Here is a 23,518-nt window from a genome sequence, read left to right on the forward strand (position 1 = left end):
GCCCACTCCTGGAATCTGGGGTGAAATCACCCCTACACAAAGCACAGGGACTGAGAGTGGAGGAGGGTGGAGCCCTAGAGGAAAATCAGGGTGCTGTTACCGCAAGATGGTGAAATAGGAGCCAGACCAGCCCAGAGATGTCCACAAAATCCTCCATTCAACCACCCACAGAGAACTTGGTTTTGCTTCCTCTTTCTGCAGTGCCCCAGATCCCTTTGAAATGTTGAATCCACTGATACCTCTGGGTATGGGGGTCTCAGGGGATCCCCAGCCTTCCCTTAAGGATGGTATAAGGTGGGCTTCTGCCCACTCCCTCAAATCCTGCCTCCTTGCCATTGTGGGCTTTTGGCTAAGCTCCCAAGACCTTTGGACAGAGTCAGCATTCTTGGGGTCTGGGCCTCCCTCCTTTCCCCCCATAATCGCAGAGGCATCCTGCTGCAGGACAGAGCCCATGCATCTCCTCTGTCCCTCCACACAGGTAACCATGGCAACAACTTCCGGATCCATGTCAGCAGTGGGCTCCTGATGCGAGGGCCCCGGTCCCTGGACCGGGAGCGAAACTCATCCCACGTGCTGATAGTAGAGGCCTACAACCACGACCTGGGCCCCATGCGGAGCTCCGTCAGGGTAAGGCTTGGGGCGGGCTGGGCGGCTCGCAGACAGCCCGTCAGCAGGTTGTGAAGCCCTGCGTGTCGTTCAGTTGTGACCTCAGGGCTGGGCCAAGGCCACAGCTGGACCAGAGATGGCCACCAGCTGGGGCCCAGGGTGAGCAGTGCCACTAGTGGTTCAGGTGCTGAATGATACCTGGAGCTAGGGGTGCAGTGGGGGTGCCCCAGGCTCAGCGCAGCTTGGGATCTTAGATGTGTCATTTTGCTCTGACCCTGTTTCTCCAGATGCGTGGAAGGGGGTCAATGATACTGATGTCTGTCCAAAGGATGAAAGAGGTGTCCTTACTATGCTAATCCCCTGTGTCCACACAGCTCTCTAGGGTCAGCCAAGGAAATCTCACAGATCAGATCTTGGAGATATAGATGTTGTTACCTTCATTTTACAGATAAGGAAACTGAGGCACAGAGAAGTCACTAGTGATAGAACCAGGACTTGAGCCCAGGTCTTGTGTGTCCAAGTCCAGTATTCCTTCCACTAGAAGTGTCCCCAAATATTCCAATCACCACTCCCAGCTGCCCCATTAAATGTATTCTTTTCTGCCCCCCCTCACTCACCTCAGGCCTCTCCCCATGCAGCTTAATTCTCCTGAAAGGTCCACAGCACACACAACTATTCCCCAGGCTGGGCCGGTTAATGCACTCTCCTGCCCTGTGGCAGGGGCATGACTGAGATGAATGAGATGACCTCTCAAGGTCACCTCCTCTCTCACCCCACTGCACACTCAGCAGCTCACAGCCCCTTCCCCTAAACCAGTGGAAAGTGAGTCAGCCCCTAGAGTTGAAGAGTAGGAGGGAGATGGGAAAAGTCGGGGTGGGGAGCAAGCAGGGACTTTTACCCAGAACTGAGTGGGGCAGAATCGACTTCTTTTATCAGCCCCATCTCCACCCCGCTGTTTCCCCTGCCTGGAAACAATGAACAGACACCTGCCTGGGGCCACCATCATGACTGGGGGCTGAGGGGAAAGGGACTCAGCCTTGGCCCTTCTCCCGCTGACGCCCCCACAGCTGTGCCCCAGGAAGAGATGGGCACAGAAACCTGGGTCCTTACGGCTGAGACGTGCCCAGGTGGGGACCCCCAGGGGGTCAGACCTGTTAGGTTTTTATACCTTGGGGCTACTTGGAACGATTCCAGGGCCCTGGTGATTGAGAGTCAAACATGGTTACCTGAACGTGCACCCAGGAAGCCCCACACAGCCCCGCTCACGTGCCTGACTGTGAGTTGCTTATTCACAGGCTGATGAGCACGCCCACATCAGAGCCTGCCCTTTGTGGGCCAGCTTCAGGCCAGAGAGTGGCTGACATCAGCGTAGCTTGGGTTGGCTCCCTGGACTTCAAGCTGCCTAACCACAGCCTTCCTTGTGGCCCCCTCACGCCCACCACCAGGAGCAGGCAGGCACTGCTCTCCAGGGCCTGCTCCTCTCAATGCCTCGTACTGTGGCTGCAAACATTTTTTAGTCACAAACCTTTTTAAACAAAATGGTACGCAGCGCCACAGGGTCCTGTGTAAAACAGATACAGGCTGTGTGGTCGTGCAGGGGTGGGACACCCAGGGCCACACGTGCTCGGCCACCCTCCTCTGTTCCTCTCCCCATGAACCCTGAGGATAATAAACCCTCGTAGTACTTATTCTGTGCCCGGCACTTTTCTAAGTGCTTTGTGTGCTTGAACTCATTTAATCCTTCTGACAGCCTTTTGAGGTAGGCTCTGTTATTTTACCCATTTTACGGATGAAGAGATTGAGGCAAGGAGGGTTGGCCGATGTGTTTAGGGTCCCACAGCAGTAAGGGTAGAGTGGGCTTCACGTCCAGGCAGTCGGCTCCTGTCTGTCCTCTTCACCACCGCACCACGCGGCCTCAGTGAGGCTCTTTGGAGCACAGAGACTGTGGGGCCTTATCCCCAAAGAGTCATTGGAAGGTGGGAATTTGATTGCTGGTCCCTGAGGCGGGGGCTTGATGGCCCTTATAGTACACAGCCCCCACACCCCTGAGCCCCCGGAAAGCTGGGGACCTTCCTGAAGACACTGTGGGGCCTCCAGCTTTGGAGGATCCTCTTTCCCCAGCAACAGCAGCGAAGGCTCGCAGGGACCATCCGCCTTCCCCAGTTCATGCTGCAAAGACCACAGGCAGCAGAGAGGGGGGCCAGGGCGCGTGGAATGAAAGGGTCCTCGTAGAGACAGGGCCACACGTGCACAGTGCACGTGCACGCACACACATCTCCTGTCTCATCCCTGTCGGAGGGCACAGCGCTGGACAGGAAGTGAGGCTGGTTCTCCAGGGAGCCCCATGCTCGGTAGCTGAGCCCTCTTGCTCAGCTAGAACTTGGCAGACCTGCGTGCTTCCTGTACATCTGTGTCTCTCAGGTTTACAAACCACACACCATTTTGCCTCCTGTCTCTGCTGCTAAAAACAAGGCTGAAACCAGCAAGAGGACAGTGGCATGCAACCAGCCTCGTGGAGGACGGGCCACACCCAGGCTCCATGCTACCTCCCTCCTCTTTTTATCACACTGTCAGACTGGCCCTGGTTTTTGCCATGACGCTTGGAGTCATTTGGACAGACTCAAGAAGGTGAAGATGGATGGCCAGTTTCTGTTTACAAAGAGTTCCCGAAATTCATCCATGCAAATTCCCCCCGACACTCACCCCACCCAGGATCTCCCCAGCCAAGTTCTTGGTGAAACCAAACTTAGAAGGTTCTGGCTTGTGAACAGCTGTGTGGGGTGGGCACTTTAGTTTGCATAGTGGATTCTGGGTGTCTGGACATGAAAGTCTGATGACACAGCAGGGTTGCAGGAACCCCAAGAGCAGAGAAGTACAGGAACCTTTACTCTCTATGCCTCTCCTCCCCCGAGCTCCACCACCCCAGAGTTCTCTACTAGTGGGGCCACCATTTCTGCTTCTGCCACAGAAGCTCCTTCATTTCTCTCCAGCTAATTCCCAGCTAAACCCAGAAGAGAAGCCAGGGCTGATGCCAGCAACAGCAATCAGCTGGAAACCAAATATTCGTGCTCTCAGATTGCCGTGTACCTCAGGCCCGGCCATTCGTGCTGGTGACCACATGTGAAATCTGTGTTGTGCATCATTGCCTTGGCCCCGTTGACTCCCCCTCTGCTCTGCTGGCAAGTTCCTGCCAGCTCTGGCTCTGGGACTGGAAGGGAGTCTCTCATGGTCTGGAGCCAACTTGTCCCCAGCATAGAGGGAAGAGCAGTAGGGTTGGTAGATTGGGAACCAGGAGAAGCCCTACTCTTTTTTCCCAGCCCTCTCATTCACCGTGAGACCTTGGGCAAGTCCCTCCCTACTGTGGGCTTCTGTTCTCCCATCTGGGAAAAGAGGCAGGAGCCTGGGCCTCCCTATGGCTCCTTGAGCATCAACACTCTGTGGCTATACCTCCCCTCCCCACCACACTGGACATTCTGGACACAGCTGGTCCTGCCCTCACCTGGGCCAGACCCTCCCTGTGCTCATGTGTGTGCTGGGGGGAGGGGCTCACAAAAGAAGGGTGGTGCTGCTGATCTCCAGCCATAAACATCTCTCTTCATAAACATCTTTTAAATTGTCTTATTTTTGTTACGCAAGACATACATGTTCACTAAACAGAAATTAGAAAGCACGAATAAGCAGTGATGAAAATTATACACAGTTCCATAGTTCAGAAATAGCCACTCTCTTGGGTGGGGTCCCCAGAAACAAATCCTGAGATGAGGATTGGTGTGAAGTGGTTAGTGGGAACTGTCCCCAGGAAAAGCCAGAAGGGGCCTGGGACCAGCAAGGAAAGGCGTGCAGCAAAGAGGAGCGCAGGAAACTTTGACTCAGTCCCATGGGAGCTCTGGACAGTCACCTCAGCTGCCCTAATCGGGCGAAGAAGCCCGAGTGTTTATATTGCATGCCCATCAGTCACTGGCTAAGGGCTGCCCCAGGAGACATCATTCCCAGAGACTTCGGCTCTCTGGGTGTGTGGGTTCCAGCATCCGGGTAAGGGGGTGGGATGGGGTGACTCCCCGACGAAGAGCCGCCAGTGCTGGCTGCTGGCCCTGAGAGGCAGGCAGGAGAAGGTGCGTGGGAGTGAAGGGTTTTGAACCCCGCGTCCTCTGCTACAACCACAGTTAACTTTTCTGTCTCTTCTCCCAGGAATATCTGGGTATTTGAATGGGGTCACTTTAAACTTTTCCAAGCACTTTGCAAGGCCTTGGCTCATTTTGTCTTCATCACAACCCTAGGAGTGGCATGGGCATGAATTATTATATTGATATTGCCGTTTCATAGCTGAGAAACTTGATGGCCCAAAAGATTCACTAATTAGTCACAGGTCCCACAGGATTAGTAGCAGAGCCCAGAGTAAGATAAGGTTCACTCCTTAACAAATGTCTGAGCACCTGCCCTGTGCCAGGGACTGTGCAAGGTCGGGGGACACGGTGACCAGTCAGACTGCCCCAGGCCCTCTGTAAGGCTGGCCCAGGAGAGCAGTGGCCACACACACAGGCCCAGGTGGGCCCAGCCCTGGGCTTCCCCAGTCTCTACTCCACCCTGACCTTCTGGCCCTGGCCCGGCTTCCACAGGTGATAGTGTATGTGGAGGACGTCAACGACGAGGCCCCTGTGTTCACACAGCAGCAGTACAGCCGCCTGGGGCTTCGCGAGACCGCAGGCATCGGCACGTCCGTCATCGTCGTCCGAGCCACCGACCGAGATACTGGTGAGGCTGGCAGGTGGAAGCCAGGGTGTCCCCTTCCCCAGCATGACTCTCCCCAGCTCATCTCTCCTGCTCCTGCAGGGCCTGTCATCCTCAGGATGCCTGAGGCTCCCAGGCTGGGGAGGGCCTCCTGGGACAGTCTTGGTGGCATCCCCACCAGGTGCCTACTCCTAGGAGGACTGGAGTCCGGGGGAGTTGTCCCAGCCTCTGGGTGGAGAGAGGAGAGGTCAGTCACAGCTTGGGAAGTCCAGATTGTCATGCCAGGACCCGGCACTCCCTGCTGGTGCTGGGCAGGGCTGGGAGACAGAGAACTGACCGAGGCCTGCTCCTCCAGCCAGCCGCGGCTCAGGCACACACAGACTTCACAGGGGCAGGGTCCTGTGCCATAGGGCAGTGGTCTTCCCTGAAGGCAGCCCGGACCTCACCAAGGGCCGTAACCAACAGGGGTGGCCACAGCAGTGCCAAATGAAGGAGAAACACGGGAGCTCACTGTGGCCCTCCTCACGGGCCTGGGCTCTCTAGGCCTGTGCCCCAGGCCAGCGATGCGGCCAGAGAGGAGCCCTTCCCTGGGCGTCTGCTGCCTCCCAGAGAGGCTCCCTGAGCTGCTGCCGGTTTCCCAGCTCCTGCCCCTCCTTCATGTCAACTGCTCTGGTGGCTCCCAGCCCAGCCCTCTCAGCATCCACAGCTCACCTTGGTCCCGGGGTTGGGTAGAGGGAGAAAGAGGTCCGGAAGGTCTCAGGTAATGCTCTCCCTTAAATGGCGCATTTATACAGTTCAGGTCACGTACATGCTGTGCGCCATGTCATGGTTCATGACCTTTTCTGGGTCAGGAATCTGTTTGAGAAACTAGTGAAAGCTGTGGATCCCTCCCCAGAAAAATGCACATCCCTTCAGAGAGTGCAACTAATTTCAGGGAAGTCTGGGGTTTCCTGAGTGGTTTTATAACCATTCCCCTCAAAGTCTGTGGACTTCAGCTAAGGAATCCCCACTCCAGCTCCTGGCTGCAGGATGTGTTCCCAGGCCCAGGGACTTGGGGTAGAGAGAGTGGGGATAATGGGGGAAGGTGTACCTGGCACTGGAACCCTTCAGCTGGAGGGACCAGTTGAAGGCTTGGCCTCCTCTGAGGATGCTGCCCCGTCTAGCACTTTCTAGATCAAAGCCCCCACTATGAGAGATCCCTAATTTCCCCACCCTCTCTTTGTCAAATACCCAAGGGAGGTGCTTGAGTTTGAATTTTGAGGCTCCAGGAGCAGAACCACCCGCCTCTGGCATATCTGTCATGCCAAGGCCAGGCCCCAGAGGAGGTGAACAGTGTATGCTGGGCCTTGCCATCCGCATAGACCTTGACCCTGTCCTCTTCCACGTCCCTTGGGATGATCTGGCCCACAGTGGTGGGGGGTGGTGCACGCTGGGTAGGCCAGCCAAGGGCCCTCACCCTGTCCCTCAGGGACAGCAGTGGGTGTGCTGTGGGCAGCTTCAGAAGCCACAGGCAGCCCCACGCCCCTCTGGGACTGCATAGCCTCTTGTGTCCTCCTGCAGGGGACGGCGGCCTGGTGAACTACCGCATCCTGTCGGGCGCGGAGGGGAAGTTCGAGGTTGACGAGAGCACGGGGCTCATCATCACCGTGGAGTACCTGGACTACGAGACCAAGACCAGCTACCTGATGAACGTGTCAGCCACCGACCAGGCACCACCCTTCAACCAGGGCTTCTGTAGCGTCTATGTCACTCTGCTCAATGAGCTGGACGAGGCTGTGCAGTTCTCCAATGCCTCCTACGAGGCTGCCATCCTGGAGAACCTGGCCCTGGGCACTGAGATCGTGCGGGTCCAGGCCTACTCCATTGACAACCTCAACCAGATCACCTACCGCTTCGACGCCTACACCAGTGCCCAGGCCAAAGCCCTCTTCAAGATAGATGCCATCACGGTGAGGGAGGCTAGGGCAGGCACAGCAAGGGCTCTCCCTGCGGGCAGGGAGCTCATTTCCTTTAAAGCTAACCAACATTTACTGAGCTCCTTCTATAGGCATGGCACTCTCCTCTTTCTCATAAAGTGTCTTTGAGGTGAACATTCCTGTGACACATCTCTTTTAATATTTAGGGGTAAGATACAGTTCATACATAGGCAACCTGGTGTCTTGTTACTAGCTAAAGCAAGCTATGCAAGTCATCATGTTTCCCTTTTTACTTTGGCTGTTAGGAAGCTCAGACATAAATTAGGGGCTTCATTGCAATAGCTAGTCTTAGCTAGGTGTCTGGTGTAGCTATCTCTTATCTACTGCCTGGATCTTACTTTCCTATCTTTGCTTTAGTGTGTCTTTTATCAGAATCCCTTTTTTGAAGATAAGCAAGGTAATAATCACTACAGTGTGCCAGGGCCTTTCATGAGGCGTATTGGGAACACAAAGATGAACAAGACCCTTCCCAGCCCTCAGAGAGTTCTCAGGCTAGAAGTAGATGTGGGAATAATCAAGGATGCAAATCAGAGCACCACAAGGGAAGATGTGAAAAGAACTACAGTAGAGGCATAATGGAGCACCTCTGGGGCCCAGAGAAGAGAGCGATCATACCTGGCAGGGGAAGCAGGAAGCCTGGCGTCTGAGTGGGATTGAGAGAGAAGTAGGATTTCCACCAGCAGAACTGCAGGGAGAGTTACGCCAGGCAGGAGGAGCATGGCAGAGGTGGGGAAGTGGGCAGAATGCTCAGGGTTAGCGAGGAGTCTGGCTTGGCCAGAGCATGGGACTGCTACAGGACAGGGCGGGCTGTGCCTGGTGGATGTGATATTGCCACTCGCCCATCTTGCCCCCTCCCTGCAGGGTGTGATCACAGTCAAGGGCCTGGTGGACCGGGAGAAAGGTGACTTCTATACATTGACAGTGGTGGCGGACGACGGTGGCCCCAAAGTGGACTCCACCGTGGTGAGTGGGTCCCTGGGTGAGAGCCCCACAGGTGCAGTCACTGCCCCAAAGCACCCCAAACCCACATCTTCACCAGCCACCCAACATGCAGGCCAGGCAGTGGGTGAGGGTTTGATAGCCCAGGGACAGCACAGTGGCCATCTGCCACACACCGTCCCAGGCAGCCTGGGCCAGGGATGAGGTCTCAGATGGGGTGGGGGAGGGGTGGCATCCTAACAGGCCACTGCTGGGAGTGGGCTGGAAGAGCGCGGACTGCTAACCAGCTGCATCTCTGCCTTTTCTCCCCTTTGGCCTCCTCCTGCCGGCTCTACCTGTAGAAGGTGAGTAGGACTGGGTCTCTCCTCTGTGCTGTTGTCTGTGGCCAGTGCTGGCTCCGTCCCTGCATGGCGCTGCACCTTCCTGCCTCTCCTGGAAGGTCCCTGCTCAGACTCGTCACAGCCTCCCTAGTCCATCCTCTCTGAGTCCAGGCCCCTCTCAGGCTCATACTGCATGTCCAGCTCTGCCTCTCTACCCTCCGTGTCCTGTCAAGCCCCCATGGGGTCCTGGGGTGGAGGGTGTGCTAACAAGCAGCAGGTGGAACACACAACGGTGGGCACAATAAGGCCTCGTCTCAGCTCTGCTCCTCACTGGCTGGATGACACAGGCAAATTGCCCAGCCTCTCTGTGCTTCCCTCTGGCATGAAGATGAGGATCATGCCAGCAGCAGCACTGTCTTCCTCAGAGGATGTGAGGAAGCCGGCAGGAGATAGTGGGTAGGAAGCCCTTCGTAAACTAGGCCTGGAGGAGGTGTGATGGCAGTGGCGTCTGTAAAGGGGACCGCCTCCCCGTCTTGCGGGCTGGTGTAAGGAGCGTGTTACACTACAGTGCATGTGAGGTGGGGCACATAGTGCCCAGGCCTGAGGAGTGCTAGGCAAGGGCGCAGTGAGTCACTGCCCTCAAGGACTCTGAGTAAAGGCAGGGGGACCGCGTGCTGGGAGCACTGCAGGAGGTGACCGCTGAGGTCGTAGGGGTCAGGCAAGGTGTCAGGCAGGCGGGAGAGGTGGGAGAGGTAGGCAGGTGACCTCGGGCTGGGGGGTCCACTGGGGTAGCGTCCTGCAGTGGTAATGAGAACATTTAACAATCGGTTTAGCTTGGGCCCCAGCCAGTCAGGTCCAAGGCCATCTGTAGACCACGTGGGGTGTCCAGCTCATCATCAGGCTTGGCTACAGCCACATTTTCACTCCCTGCTGAGTCCTTTTCACATTAGCCTAAAGGGATAGATCAACCCAATGTCCAGGCTAAGAGTCAATGCTGCCCCTTGGGGTCCTCCACCCCATGGCTCCCTCAGGGTGCCTGGCTCCGTGGCCCTGGCTGTGGCTTAGCTGTACCCAAAAGCCCCTCCAACCCCAGGGCCAGCCTGGGTTGAGTGAGGCTATGAGCAGCATTGAGCCCACACCTTCCCGTGGCCCCCCAGGGGTCCCAGAGGGCAGCCAGTGAGTGGAGCCCTTGGGTGACAGACAGTGAGCAGGTGCTCTGTGTCCCACAGCTCCCAGCTGAGGCTCCTGGCCTTCCCTGCCAGAGGACCTAAGAGAGATGAACTGGGGCCCTCTCACTGAGCTTCAGCAGCCCATCTATGAAATGGGCCCAGTAGCCCTCACCCCTGTTGTCATGTGTAGTCGGGGAGCTGAGGCCAGACAGAGCCTAACAAGCAGCAGGGATGCTCCCCGAGGCTGTGAAGCCCCCTCTGTGGACCAGGCCGCCCGCTTCCTCTGCGCCAGCTGGCGAGGGCCTCTCAGAGCACACTGCACGTGGCCCCATGTATTTCCAGTCTCTCCGCCCTCTTCTAGGAAGCAAGACCCACCTCCCTGTGCTCTGCCCTGGTTTCCTCTTAGAGGCTCCCAGGGGCCACTGCCCCAGATACACCAGCCCTGTTAGCCCCAAACTTGTTGGAGGTGCTAGGGCGGAGGCAGGCTGAGGGGCCTTTTAAAGGTGCCACCATTTCCTCTGTGAGGCCGGAACCCCCAAACCACAGCTCACCTACACCTGACTCCTCCCACCCCAGCAGCCCCCATAGGCCCTGAGAGGGATGAGGAGGCAGCAGGAAGGGGTGGGCTTGGTGGGGGGTGGCTCTGCTGCCAGAGCTCTTGAGTAACACCCTCAGGCCTTCGGGCGATGGGGGTAGATTTGGACTGCGAGGCCCTGGGTGGGGACACACACCCATATCTACTTCCCATAGAGCTTAGCACCTGCCATCTCTCCTCACCCCCTGATGCCAGCTCCCCGTCCTGGGAGCACCTCACAACATCGTTATCATCATCAGATAGTAGGCATGGAGGGAGCACCTGCTTTGTGCCAGGCTCTGGGCTGGGCTCAGTGTACAACAGGAAACCAAAGTCAGACGCAGCCCCTGCCTTCACGAGAATAAGATATAGTGGGGGAAAGACAGTGATCGAATTATCACACCAATAAACGTATGCCCCCAGAGAGCCTACAGTAAGATGTCAGGGAAATCAAGGAGGGCTTCCCTGAGGAAGTGACTCAAGCTGAGCTCCCCAGAAAGCATAGGCATTTGCACAACCAAGAGGAAAGAGTGTTTCAGGCAGAGGGAACAGCATGTGCAGAGGCCCTGTGGTGGGAGGAAGCACGGAGTACCCAAACAAGGCCTTGACAGGAGTGAGCAAGTTTGGGAGGGATCAGATCACAGGGGCCTTGTTTGGTTTTGCCCTGCAAACAGCGTGGTAGGCATTATTATGCCCATTTCACAGGTGAGCAGACTAGGGCTCTGGAACATCACAGAACTCCCTGACCAAAACTCATGCTGGCCGGGCAGAGTCCTGGTGAGTGACATCGTGCCTGCAGGCAGGGAGCAGGGCAGGGACCACCACACGCCAGTACTTTCTGTTTGCTCGTTTGCTCCTCCAGTGTCCTGGTGCCGCAGGCATTCTGGTTCTTTCTTTCAGCTGAGGAAGTGGGAAATCAGAGAGGTTGAATAACTTTTGCCAAATCGCACAGCTAGTCAGTGGTGGAGTTGGGACTGTTGCAAAGCCTGGGCTTGTTCCCTGAGGTAGCTGCCTAAAGATATGGGAGCGTTGCTAGGAGCGAGAAGGGGCGAGCCTGATTAGGAAGGAGGATGAAACGGAAAGGCATCTGCAGCATGACGAGGTTCTGCAGGCTGGGTCCTGTGTACCCCGGGATGTGGGTAGGCCTGGGAACCCTGGACTCCCAGGTCTGGGGAAGGAGAGCATGGGTCCCGCCTGGGGCGGGGTGGTGGGAGGAGGCCCAACCTGGGATTCCCAAAACCTAAGCCTGCCCCCGCCGCACCTCAGCACCCTCATCAGTGAACCTAAGGTCACCTGTGGTTCTGCCCCGTGGCCACCCGCAGGCTGGAGGCTGTGCCCACAGCAGGGCCTTCTCTCTAGGCTGGCTACCCAGACCCTGCAGGAGAAGCCTGTGCTGCGGACACAAAACAATATGTTCTTTGCATGCAACTTGCACGTTCCGTTTTTCCCTGGTAGTTGGAAATCCCCCTCCCTTCCTCATCTGCCCTCTCCCCCGGGACCGCCCCGTGGCCCCTCCTGCTCCTGAGCCCTGTTTTCTTCCCTCTAATCCACAAGGGCAAATGAGGAGGCCTTGGGGCAATATCTGGCTGCCAGATGTGTTTTAGCTGGCCTGCACGTAATTTTTTTTCTTTAATTTTTATTAATCAGCACCTAATTCTACATAAAAATCTGGATTCCTGGTTCCTCTTGAAAAACAGGAAGCTCTGCCGGTGCCAAGTTGGCACTCCCTCCTAGATCCGGAGTGGAGTGGCCTCCATCCCCTTCAGCCAGGGCCCGGGCCTTCCCATCCTCCCAGTCCCCCCACCTCTGAGTGCCCCAGACCCTCGCTGCTCTCCGGCCCCCAGCACTGAGTGTGTGCGGCCCTCCCCCACCAGACTCCTGGAGGAAGTGCGCTCAGGCCTCTGTGTAAAGTCACGATTGGCCTCCGCGGGCTCTGAAAGCTTGCTGGCGTTCCAGCACCCATTGGAGGACCTGGTGGACGCTGGGGTTTGGGACCAGGGAGGGGAAGGAGGCGGTGGGTCTCTGCCATGTCCCGCCTCCCCCAGGTCTACATCACTGTGCTGGACGAGAATGACAACAGCCCCCGGTTTGACTTCACCTCTGACTCAGCAGTCAGCGTGCCCGAGGACTGCCCCGTGGGCCAGCGCATGGCCACCGTCAAGGCCCGGGACCCCGACGCCGGCAGCAACGGGCAGGTGGGCACCAAGTGAAATAGCCCAGATCTGCCCTGTCAGTCGGGTCTCCCACAGCCCCTCAGCTGGAGGGACCTAAGCCATCCCCATGACTGAGCAGGAACCAGGTGAGCCAGGCTCTGCCCAGGCCCAGCAGGACTCCCTGCCCTTCCTCCAGCCCCCGGTCAGGGAAAGGAGGCAGAGCAGTGCAAGCTGTCGGCCCTGCCTGGGTCCAGTGAACATGGAGCCCAAAGGCTGGCCAAAGCTCAGCCCCCGACGGTGGGCTGAAAGCAGAGGGGTTCAGCTTTCCCGGTGACTCCTTTATCACCTCATCCACAAACCACACAGCATCTCACCCCTGTGGGCCAGCCTCCCCATGCCACCCCAGGTCCCAGAGAGGAAGCCCTCCTTCTCCCTCCTGCATCTCGGCCCCCATCCCACAGCAGGAAGAGCTCCCCACCACTCCAGACACCCCCAGAGCACGAGGAGGGGGTGACAGAGCATGTCAGTCTTCACACCACTTTGATCAGTCCTACGAATTGGGCGGTATGTTTGAGGAGGTTTCCACCATTTTAAAAATGCTTTCACACCCCTGGGGGGCCGAGAGATCCTAGCTTTGGAGTCAGGAGCAAGTGGGGTCACATCCTTCTTCTCTGAAGCATTTGCAAGCTGTGACCTTGCAGTCCTTCCATCTTTCGGAGCCTCCTCTCGGAACTGAAGGGAACAGCTCCCTTTGACTGGGTTGTTGTGAGTCAAACAGAATCCACGTAGCCCCAGGGCCCGTGCCTGCTCCTAGCAAAGGCTCCAGAAGTGCCAGCACCCCCACAACTCCCCCAACCCTGGGAAAGCTCAGGTGATGGCACTCACACCCGCCCTCCTGGTCCCTAGGCCAGTATGCTGATGCCCTGCTCCGCCTCAGTGCGCCTGCCACCCCCATGAGGGACATAACCACTTCTGCATAAAACACTGTCTTTTCAAATGCCCTTGCTGAGCAGAGGGTCCAGGTGCGTCGGGGAGTGCCCCTTGGCCTGACCTGGCCACCTGTCCTCCCCACCTCCTTGCCCCTCACCCTCTCTCTTCCCCAACAGGTGGTCTTCTCCCTAGCCTCTGGCAACATCGCCGGGGCCTTTGAGATCATCACCACCAACGACTCCACTGGTGAAGTGTTCGTGGCCAGGCCCCTGGACAGAGAAGAGCTGGACCACTACATCCTCAAGGTGGGGACCAGCCCCACCCCGGGTCGCTGCTGTCCATCAGGAGAGGGCCTGGCCCATCAGCATGCTCTGGTGGTCAGCTCCCCTGCTATCACCAAGTACCGTGGGGCACACAGCACCCCTAGGGGCCAAGAGCATGAGTGAGGCTGACCCCAGAGAGGGCATCCTGGAGTGGTCTCTGGGGACACCAGGGTTGTGCTTCTGCAGGGGCCTGAGCTCTTAGAGCACTTTCTGCTGCCCTGCAGGTGTCTTGGAAGCATCAAGGCTCCTAGGGACCGGCTCAGGCTGTGGTGAGGACTCCAGCTCATTGCTGAAAACGTTATTTGAGGCTCTTTCTCTATTTGCCAGAGAACAGATCTGAGTGCATGGAACAGAGACCTTTGGAGCTAAAGGCAGGAGCCCTGGGTCTGATCGCAGGCCCAGAGTCACAGTCAGGGGCTGGCACAGCCCGGAATACAGTCAGGGGTGGGATGAGGTGGTAAAGATTGAGCACACTAGGGTGAGATCGCAAGAGGGTCCACATCAGACAAGAATTGGACAACGATTGTTTGCAGCGTGAGGCAGAAGGTGAAAGCCTCGGAGGGAGCCCAGGGCTAGCAGGCCGCCCAGGGGCAGGGACGGCCAAGTCTCTGCCCTCCAGTCCTTCCCACTGAGCAGACAGCCATTTTAGGCTCCGTCTTCCCGATCCTTGCCCACCCTGTGCCCTGACTTGAGTCATCCCCTCCTGGCAGGTTGTGGCATCCGACCGTGGCACCCCTCCACGGAAGAAGGACCACATCCTGCAGGTGACCATCCTGGACGTCAATGACAACCCGCCAGTGATTGAGAGCCCCTTTGGCTACAATGTCAGCGTGAATGAGGTAAGGGCAGCTCCAGCGCCTGTGCAGCTGGACACCCAGGCGGATGGTGGGCGTGAGCTGACCAGGAGGCACTGTCTAAATGTCTGCCTGGCCCAGTAGTCTCTCCGATCCTGGGGGTGGGGACAGTGCTCACTCATTCATAACTGTATCTCTAACGCCCAGGCCAGGTCCTGGAATGCAGTACCTTTTTGTGGTGGGGTGAAGAGGAGAGGAGAGGGAAAGAAGAAAGTGGCCTTTTACCACCAACAGGTGGTACCTGTTTACCTGTTCCTTGTTACCAGGGAACCAAGTTTACCCTGGGAGAGCTGCTTTCAAATAAAACAACGCATTTATTATTCAGTCCTAAGATTGAGCCACTGCAGGAGAATTTTTGCCCCAGCGGGGCTGAGTATCATGCCAGACTGGACCTTCGTGAAGGCGGGATGCACAGGGGTTTAGGGGCCAGCTCTCAGGCCAGCCTCCCTTGATTCAGACCCTGGCTCTGCCACTGACTGGCTGTGTGACCTGCACACATTCCTTCCCTGAACCTCAGTTTTCTCATCTGTAAATGGGGATGACACCAGTACCTGATTCACGGGGCATAGAGAGGATTTGATGATTAATGCAGACCCAGTATGTAGTGGGTACCCACAGAATGTTCACCACCATCATCTTTATCCTCCTCATCACTGCTCCAGGGTAGACAGAGCAAAGCTTTCTGGAGGCCCAGGTGAAGCCGCTGGGCTCCCAGGAGCCAGGTGCTAGACTTTGCTCCAGAGTCCTTAAATCTGGAGTGACCACTTTATTGCTCTCCCCCCAGAACGTGGGCGGGGGTACCGCTGTGGTTCAGGTGAGAGCCTCTGACCGTGACATCGGGATCAACAGCATCCTGTCCTACTACATCACCAAGGGCAATGAGGACATGACCTTCCGCATGGACCGCATCAGTGGCGAGATCGCCACGCGGCCTGCCCCACCAGATCGAGAGCGCCAGAGCTTCTACCACCTGGTGGTCACCGTGGAGGACGAGGGCACCCCCACCCTGTCGGTGAGTGATGGGCGGCCGTGGGCAGGAAAGGGTGGGTGAGGGGCAGCTTTGCCTTCTGTGTGAGGGGAGCAAGATGGGTGCGAACGGAAGGCCATGCACTTGGTGCATCCTTGGCAGCTCTTTTATTGTGCCTTTAGTCTGTCGGCCTACGAGTATTTGTGGAGGGCCCATGTGTGCAAGGCTGGGGTGCTAGTTCACCTGGGTCTGCAGCCACTCAGAGCCACTATTTGGCCCACTTTGCTTGCATAGAGCAGCTCTATGGATGGTACAGATTGAGCCTGCATCTCAGAATCTGACTAGCTCCCACTCCACTTATCAAGCTGTGCACCTGTGGGGCTACGCTGACCCGTATGGTGATGCCTCTGTGCCAAATAGGAAAAGGTGCCCTCCGCCTTCTCCCCCCCATCGTGTTGGTGTGACATGCTGTTGCAACATGAGGGTTGGAAGGGATTTCGGTCTAGCTGATGCTTGAATGAGCAGGGCTGTTGCCCAAGGCAATGTGCAAGGTTTGCAAGGTCAGAGAAGGAGGTGGGGGCCTGTGGGGCTGGATGGTGAAATAATCAGGGGTGATGGGCTGTGGTGGGAGCAGTTTGCAAGTTGAGAGTGGAGAATTTGGAAGTCAGGAGCAACGTGAGCTGGCTGCATGATCACGAGCAAGTCAGAACCTCTCAGAACATCGGTTTTGTCATCTGCAAAAGGAAGATAATATCTCCTTCGTAGGTGGTTTGAGGAATTGAATTAGCTCATGTCTGTGGAAGAGCGTGGTAAGCCCTGAGGAGGAGGACTGTGTGAGGTGTCCATCGCCGCAACAATGCTGGATCACACACCAGACCACACAGAGGGGCAGGAAAAAACCGTCGATTTATCTTCAACTTGGCAGCCTGGCCATTTAGACCTGGCTTAGCTGGGTGGTTCTTCTGCTCTCCCCTGTGTCTGTGTGGGAGCAGGGGGGCAGCTGTGTGTCAGCTGGATGGCTGTGCTACTGGGGATCGGCTGCCTATCACCTGGGGCCGTGCATCTCTCCTCTTCCAGAAGGCTTGTCTGTGCCTGTTCACATGGAGCTAGAAAAGGTCCAGGAGAGACAGCAGAAGCATGCAAGGCCTCTTGAGGCCCAGGCTTGGAACTGGAACAAGGTTACTTTTGCTACATTCTGTTGACCAAAGCAAATCACAAGACCAGCCCAGGTCCAAGGTTTGGGGAAATAAACTCTATCTTTTGAAGGAATGAGCTGCAAAGTCACATTGCAAAGAGTATGGATATAGGGAGGTGTAGAGGATTGGGGACATTTCTGTGATCTGTCTGCCCTAGGGGCCCTGACTGTAAACGAGGCCTCAGCTCTGTCTCTCTGCCACAACAGGGCGCTCTGTGCAACTTCTCCCCTGTGGACTGTGGGGGCAGGGCTGGGCTGGGCTGGGCTCTCTATCTGGAGGGTCTCTGGGGAGGATGGTGGAATTGGGCCAGTCCCAGGGAACCACATTCTGAGGAGTCCAGGAAATGGGACTAGGCTCTGGGCACCCCCTGGGCATCCTTAGCCCTGTGGCTGCCCAGTGTCACCACTAATCACCTCAGCCATTCACACCCAGTGGGCCAGACAGGCACATTTACAGGACATGTATAACTAACTGAAGGGGGAACAGTAGAAGAGTCATTTATTGTGCTGACATGGAGGGACTCAGTTTTGACATGACCCCTCCCTAATGGCACCTGGCTTCAGGAGGAATCATCTTTTTGGTCATCTCTCCAATAGCATTTAGAGATGTGTTTGGCTACAAGACATGGAAACTTAACTATGGAATTATAAATAAGTCAAAATGCATTTTTCTCACAGAACAAAAATTCTGGAGAGAATTACAAATGACGATTTCATGCTCAGTAATGTCAGAGCTATTGCTTCTTGGCCTTTCCCTTCTGGTCTCAAGATGGCTACTATAGCTCCAGCCATCATGTCAGCATTCAAGGCAGGAAGTGACAAAAAGACAAAGAACTATGCAAGCCACTTCTGCCCCTTTATCAGGAAAGCAAAAGGTTTTCCAGAACTATTCTTCAGAGTTCTACTTATGTCTTACTGGCCAGAAGAGGTTCACGTGGGCACCCTAGCTGCAAGGGAGGTTGGGAAAAATGAGGAAGAGGATTGTCAGGATTGGCTTATTACTTAGGGGCCAGATATATCACTGCCTCAAACAAAAGCAGGGCTCTGTTGGTGAGGAAGAGGTGGAGAATAGATTTTTGGTGGGCACCTGATGGCATTTGCCATGCTGCTCTTCCGCATCCTGACTGAGGCCAGGGAACACACCAGTGTCCCCCTTCCCTCCACCTCCCCATGACCACAGCCCTAGAGTTTCCCAGGGAGGCAGTCATTGAGACCCAGGACATTCTAAGACCCTGAGTTCTGGAGGCAACATCTGGCTTCCTCTTGGTTCCCAGAAGAAATGGCAATTGGAGAAATGGGAAATCACCCCAGCCACATTTAGCCACCCAAAATGGGTGGGCCCCTCCCCAAGCAGTCCCTGCAGCACACTGAAGACTGGTCCCCATGGCCAGAAAGTGTCCATCTGTTGACCAGACCCTCCGTAGAGACCTGACCTAGCCCACTGGAGACCCACGAGCACTGCCTCCTCACACGTGGGTCCCTGACATTCTGATCCTCCTTGGGGCAGGTCTCAGCTGGTACCAGCTCCCTGGGAAGGGCTGGGAAGTTAGGTGGGGAGAAATGCAGTCTCTCTCTCTCCCCTCCTCATCCTGGTCATCACCAGCTCCACTCCCAGAGCACCTTCAGGATGACTAGGATCAGGGAGGGGGTCCCCTGAGGCCATTAGCAGGGGACTATGTATATGGCTCCTCGGCTGCAATAGGATAACAGACAAGCAGCATCAGGTACCAACTGGAAGAAGATTTAGAGGAGAAAAATTTTAAGTCAAAAAGAATCTATCCAATTTTTTTCTGCTTCTTCAGTTTAGGAAAAGGTTTCCTTTATTTGATTTTGGTAGGAGGCACCACAGTGAAGAGCTGCCATGACCACAGGAGCACAGTGAGAACCGACACTAGACCATATTTGTTCATCCGTCTGTTCATTCATTCAGCCAGTGTCCTGTGAATGCCCACTGTGTGCCAGGCACCAGACATACAGAGATGAAGGCAATGTGGTCCCTGCCACAACGAAATGCAGCTGAGTAAGGGAGGCAATGAGGACATCCATGTGCGGGGGGCCACGGGGCAGATGGGGCACTGAGAAGAGCTTGAGGAAGGCTTCCTGGAGGAGGCAACACCTGGGCAGTCCTGTCAGTCAGTCATAGTTAGCACAGCAAAGGAGGAAAGCATATTCTGGACCTGGGGATCAGCCTGAACAAAGGTGTAAGCGATGATCAGGGGGTTTCAGAGAGACACGGGGAGTTCAGGCCCATGGCAGCATTCAGAGCTGGGAGCAGGGCCCTCTCTCTATGTGTCTCCCCCATGACATTCTGCCTGTGGCATGCCCCAGGGGCTGGTCCCACTACTTTCTCAAGCGCCCCCTCTTCTCCATCCTGGCCCAGCTAAGCCAGGGTGGGGGTGGAGCAGAGGCTGGCGAGCTAGGGCCCTGTAGCCACTGCCTGGCCATGATTGGCATTTACCTCCAAGGAGCACTGGACCTTTGAAGATTTGCTTCCACTGACTAGAGTGTCACCTCTAAACAGTGAACCCCCAGGGTCATGAGTGCCCCCAAGCACAAAAGTGAGGGCCAAGCCAGAGGTGACCATGGGAGGGCCTTTCTCTACTGTAGGGCAGGTTTCACTGGATGGGTGTTCGAGGAAGGAGGATCGTTCCAACCCCTCCTGGACCAGCCAGAGCCCTGAACATCCTCAGACTGGTCATCCTGAGGTTCCAGGAAAGGTCACCATGGTCTAATGGGGGTGAAGAGGGTGGGTGCCGGCCAGCATGCATCCATCCAGAGATGCCCAGCAGACAGACCCACACCCTGTCCTCTTGTTCCACCTGCGGTCATCTACCTGGTTCACGCTCGCCCTCACAGACCCAGGACCAACCTTCCAGTAGGACAAGGGCAAGTAAGAGTCATTCATTTATTCATTCAACACCAAATACGTGTCATACCTGTGCTGGAGGCTAGGCACTCAGAGATGAGTTGGGCACAGTTCTGCCCTGAAGGAGCCTATAGTCTTGTGGGGGAAAGGGACAGGTAACAGAGAGCTGACACTATATGATGTGATGGGAGCTCAGAGCCAGGAGCCAGGAAAGGTTTTCTGGACAAGGCATCATTTGCATCCATGTCTTAAAAGATGAGGCTCTTTAAGCAGGGGACATGGGATTTGGCTACCAAGAGCCTCCCAAAACCAAGAGCAATCCTATCTCTGAGCCCTCCCATCTCTTGTTTTCTCCCTGGGCTGCCCTTCCCCCAGTTTCCTGAGAGCTGGGCATTCCTGCAAACAGCCGAGGCTGTCCCCACCCAGCTCTAAGTCCCGTATCACCCGGAGTTCAGAACAGCTGTGCTGCAAGGGGCATCCGGGCCAGCCCAGGCCTGTCACACGACAGTGTGCCACCCAGCCAGGGGGACTCATTGTACAGCCTCAGCCCTCTGGCTCGCTCCAGGCCACAGGCAAGGAGGCCAGGCTTGAGGGAGGGGTTAAAGTGGCCGTCAGGGAGGCCCCTGCAAGAGGAAGGGCCAGGCCCAGGGAGGAAGGACGGAAGGCAACTGGGAGGTCAGGAGCTGAGCCCCAGCCACAGAGGCACCTTGGCAGGGGGATGGGGAGAGGGAGGGCCTGACCGGGCCTCCCTGCCATGCGAATCACAGCAGCAGGTTAGACAATCCCAGATAACCAGCCCTGGCTTCTCAGGCTGGCGGGGACCTTCAGAAGTCACCTGCCCAGGCAGAAGGACAGAAAATCTCCCACCACCCACTTCTGGCTCAAGAGTCGCCAGCAATCGCCCCGTGAAAGCTATGAGCTGGGGACACCGCTCTGGGCAGTTCACCTCATATCCTTAGGACTGAGGGCTCTTCTGTTGATGAAACTTGGACCTGCTGCTGTTTGTGAAGCCTGCTTCCCCTGGCTCCAGCTCAGGAAACCCCTGCCCAGCCCCATCCCTGTGCTGCACACCAAGGACGCCAGCTTCTCTGGCCCAGCAAGATTAAATTCAGACCCTTCCCTTAGCCCTGCTCCTGGAGGCATGTTCTGCAGCTTCTCAGATGCCACACTTGCAACTGGCTCAGTTCCTCCAAGAAACCCTGGGGCTCTGTAGTCAGCTGAGAATTTCTCTCTTCCCCGTCCCCTGCCGCAAGCAAGAGGGGTGCATGGGCCGCTATGCCTACCAGGAATCCTGTGTCTTCAAGGTTGCCAGGCAGAAAGGGCAGTGGCCTGAACGGATGTGGAAGGCATGGAGCCATGGGCTTGTGCGCAAATGTTCATCTCCTAGGGCCCTGGTATGTACTGGAAGCAAGTCCAAGTCCTGGCCTGTGATGCCACTCCGTTCAGTGAAGAGGAAGGAGCACAGTGTGGGAAGTAGGAGACCAGGCTGTAGTCCCAGTTCCACATTGACTTGTGACAAGACACAAACTTTCTGGAACCTGAGTTTCCCCCTATGCATTAAATGGGGGCAATAAAGCCTCCCAGGCTTTTCTGGGTGGGGGGGAATCAAAGAAGTAGTAACACGTGTGAAAGTGGTTTGGCAAGCACAGAGTATTATAACAGAAAAGGCAGAGAGAGGGCACACATACCACCACTTCCCTATTCTGTGCCCTAGGCACACATCGCTAGCCCATGTCGGCACTTTGTCATTAAGCTCTACTGATACTTCAGAATCCCTCTCAACATGTCTTCCAGGAAGCCATGCCAATAGATCAGAATTGCAAAACAAAATGACACCTCTGCACCCTGTCCTGCACAAGCTCAGGGCATTATTGCTGTTGAGGAGATCCCAAGAGGCCCAGACGAAGCTGCTAAGAACTAGAGCTGGTGGAAAGTCAGAGGTGGCCCTGCCAGTTGTGAGTGGTCCAGAGAACAGAACCCTGGCAACCTGGTTCAGCCCATCCCCACTGGTATGCGTCAGTTGTCAGCTCTGCAACTGAGTCCATAGGGCAGGCTGCTGTTGGACCCCTGCCCTCTCAGAACTCACAGAATAGTTAGGGAGACACAGGGTCCATGCAGGAAAGAGAGGCAACAGTACAAAGCAGGGTACAGTGAATGCCCAGTGAAGGGGCCAGACGGTCAGTGCTCTCTGTGGGTCAGGACAGACACTCAGCTGGGCTGTGAGTGTCTGCTTCTCAAGAGGCCTTTGCAGCCAGCATCCTGGCTCACAACCCCAGTTCCTCTTTCTGCCCACTGCCATTCCCTTTGGGTTCTCTGAGCAAATCTCAGCCCCTAGCACAGTCAGGCCAGCCCTAGAGTGCTCCAGCAGACACTCAGGAAGGCCTCTTCCATGAGGCAGGACTACAGTGCCCAAGCTGGCGTGGAGGGTGGCAGGACCTCTGTAGCCCCCAGCCTGACCATGTCCTCCCAACTCCCCCCACCACAAAGCACTCCCAGAAGAAGGCGACCATCAGTCCTTCTACCCAAGGCTGCTGCATGTAGGAGGAAGCTCTGGCCAGCAGGACTGAGGGCAGCCTCAGGGCTGGGCTTTTGAGAAGCAGGTCCTGGGGATCCTGCACACCTACCCCAGTGCCCATCACCACAGAGCCCCCCAGGCAGGGCCAGAGTGACCCAACAGCAGCATCTCCAGTGGCCTCTGTGGCATGTTTTCAAGGAATGTCAATTCCATTCCCTTAGCCTCTTCCTTGGAGAGAATAAAGGCAGCAGGTCTTTATTAAAGACCTCGGGAGAATGTCGGGAGGTGGGTTACCCAGCCATAATTCCTAATTGATCTGTTAACATGAATTAGCACCCCAAAGCACAGATTTCCCTCTCAGGACCTCAGATAGTGCCATGATCCATGAGTCACCCACTCCAGTCCCACCCTGCCCAGCAGCCAACTTCCTGGAGGCCCCATGTTTCCTCCCAACCCCCTTGGAAGCAAGCCCCATGTTCCCACTCCCCTGCTCTGTTCCATGCACCCCAGGGGCTGAGCCAGGGCCCGTAGGGACAGCCACCAGGGCTGGCATCTCTAGAGGCACCACGACCCTGGGGAGAGCATGGAGGGCTCCTCTGGCACCCTGCCCCTCCCCCACAGCAGGGAGGGCACCCTTAGAGCCACGGGGGTGGGGCGTGTGGTCATGGATGAAGATGGAGCCTGGAGCTCAAACTAATTTTCACTGAAAACAGGAAACCACGAAGCTGAGATGTGTTCACTTGTGAGGGTCCGGAGAGAAGAGCTGGAGGCCATGCAGGAGGAAGCTGGGGAGGAAGTGTGGTGGCTTTCTGCTCTGGGGCCTCCTCCCTCCTTCTACACAGTAGCAGCCAGGCCTGGGGTCTGGCAACCAAATTCTTAGAAGTTGTCTCTCCTCGAGGTCAGAAGCTGAGGGCTTAGCCAGGCCAACCTGCTGGGGACGGGGAGTCTGGTCTGTGGGCCTGTCCTTCACCCCTAGTGGTAGCCAGGCCCTGCCTCAAGCAGGTGTCACCTGACCTATCCCTGCCCCGTGGGCCCCCACGAGCTGTGAGAATAGCACCCTCTTTCTGTGTCAAGTGGCACTGGGTGTCCATGGCCGCAGCTGGAATAGAAGAAAGGACACCCAGGGACAAAGCGAGAGCCAGGGTTTTGGTGTTCTGGCCCCCGGAGGTGTCAGTGAGGTCCTGAGGCCCACGCTCACCCTCTCCTCAAGGCCCCCAGACACAGCAGGATGCCCACATTGATGCATGCCCTCAGGCCTGACAAGGGAGCTTGGAAGCAGTGCCATGCATTTGGGGGGCTCCCTGGTTCTAGCTGTAGGCCTGAGGACTCACTGCTGCTGGAGCGCCTAGAGCTGCTCCTTTCTTCCAGCCCCACTCCTGTTCCCACCCCGAGGTGGTCGGGGG

General features: G+C 56.5%; 2 protein-coding genes across 4 annotated transcripts in view; both read left to right on the plus strand.

Annotated features, from left to right (window-relative positions):
• LOC138915047 (cadherin-23-like) overlaps nt 1–8,535 on the plus strand; it is a 315,540-nt gene extending 307,005 nt beyond the window's left edge. The window contains exons 29-32 of the mRNA XM_070226845.1: nt 479–627; nt 5,223–5,358; nt 6,895–7,283; nt 8,172–8,535. Coding sequence (XP_070082946.1) covers nt 479–627; nt 5,223–5,358; nt 6,895–7,283; nt 8,172–8,453 — 956 coding nt within the window. The 3' untranslated portion in view covers nt 8,454–8,535. The remainder of the gene's footprint in view (nt 1–478; nt 628–5,222; nt 5,359–6,894; nt 7,284–8,171) is intronic.
• Nucleotides 8,536–10,894: 2,359 nt separating this feature from the next.
• The window catches only part of CDH23 (cadherin related 23), a 77,399-nt gene continuing 64,775 nt past the window's right edge, over nt 10,895–23,518 (plus strand). Inside the window, exons 1-5 of one of the 3 annotated variants that reach the window (XR_011423123.1) lie at nt 10,895–11,089; nt 12,358–12,507; nt 13,572–13,700; nt 14,429–14,557; nt 15,357–15,584. Coding sequence is in view for 2 of the 3 variants with exons in the window: in XM_070226830.1 (XP_070082931.1) it covers nt 11,003–11,089; nt 12,358–12,507; nt 13,572–13,700; nt 14,429–14,557; nt 15,357–15,584 (723 nt within the window). In the remaining variant the exon portion in view is untranslated. The remainder of the gene's footprint in view (nt 11,090–12,357; nt 12,508–13,571; nt 13,701–14,428; nt 14,558–15,356; nt 15,585–23,518) is intronic. The other 2 variants (XM_070226830.1, XM_070226815.1) reach the window with 2 other exon arrangements.

This window comes from Equus caballus, chromosome 1 (assembly GCF_041296265.1).
Source record: "Equus caballus isolate H_3958 breed thoroughbred chromosome 1, TB-T2T, whole genome shotgun sequence".
NCBI lineage: Eukaryota > Metazoa > Chordata > Mammalia > Perissodactyla > Equidae > Equus > Equus caballus.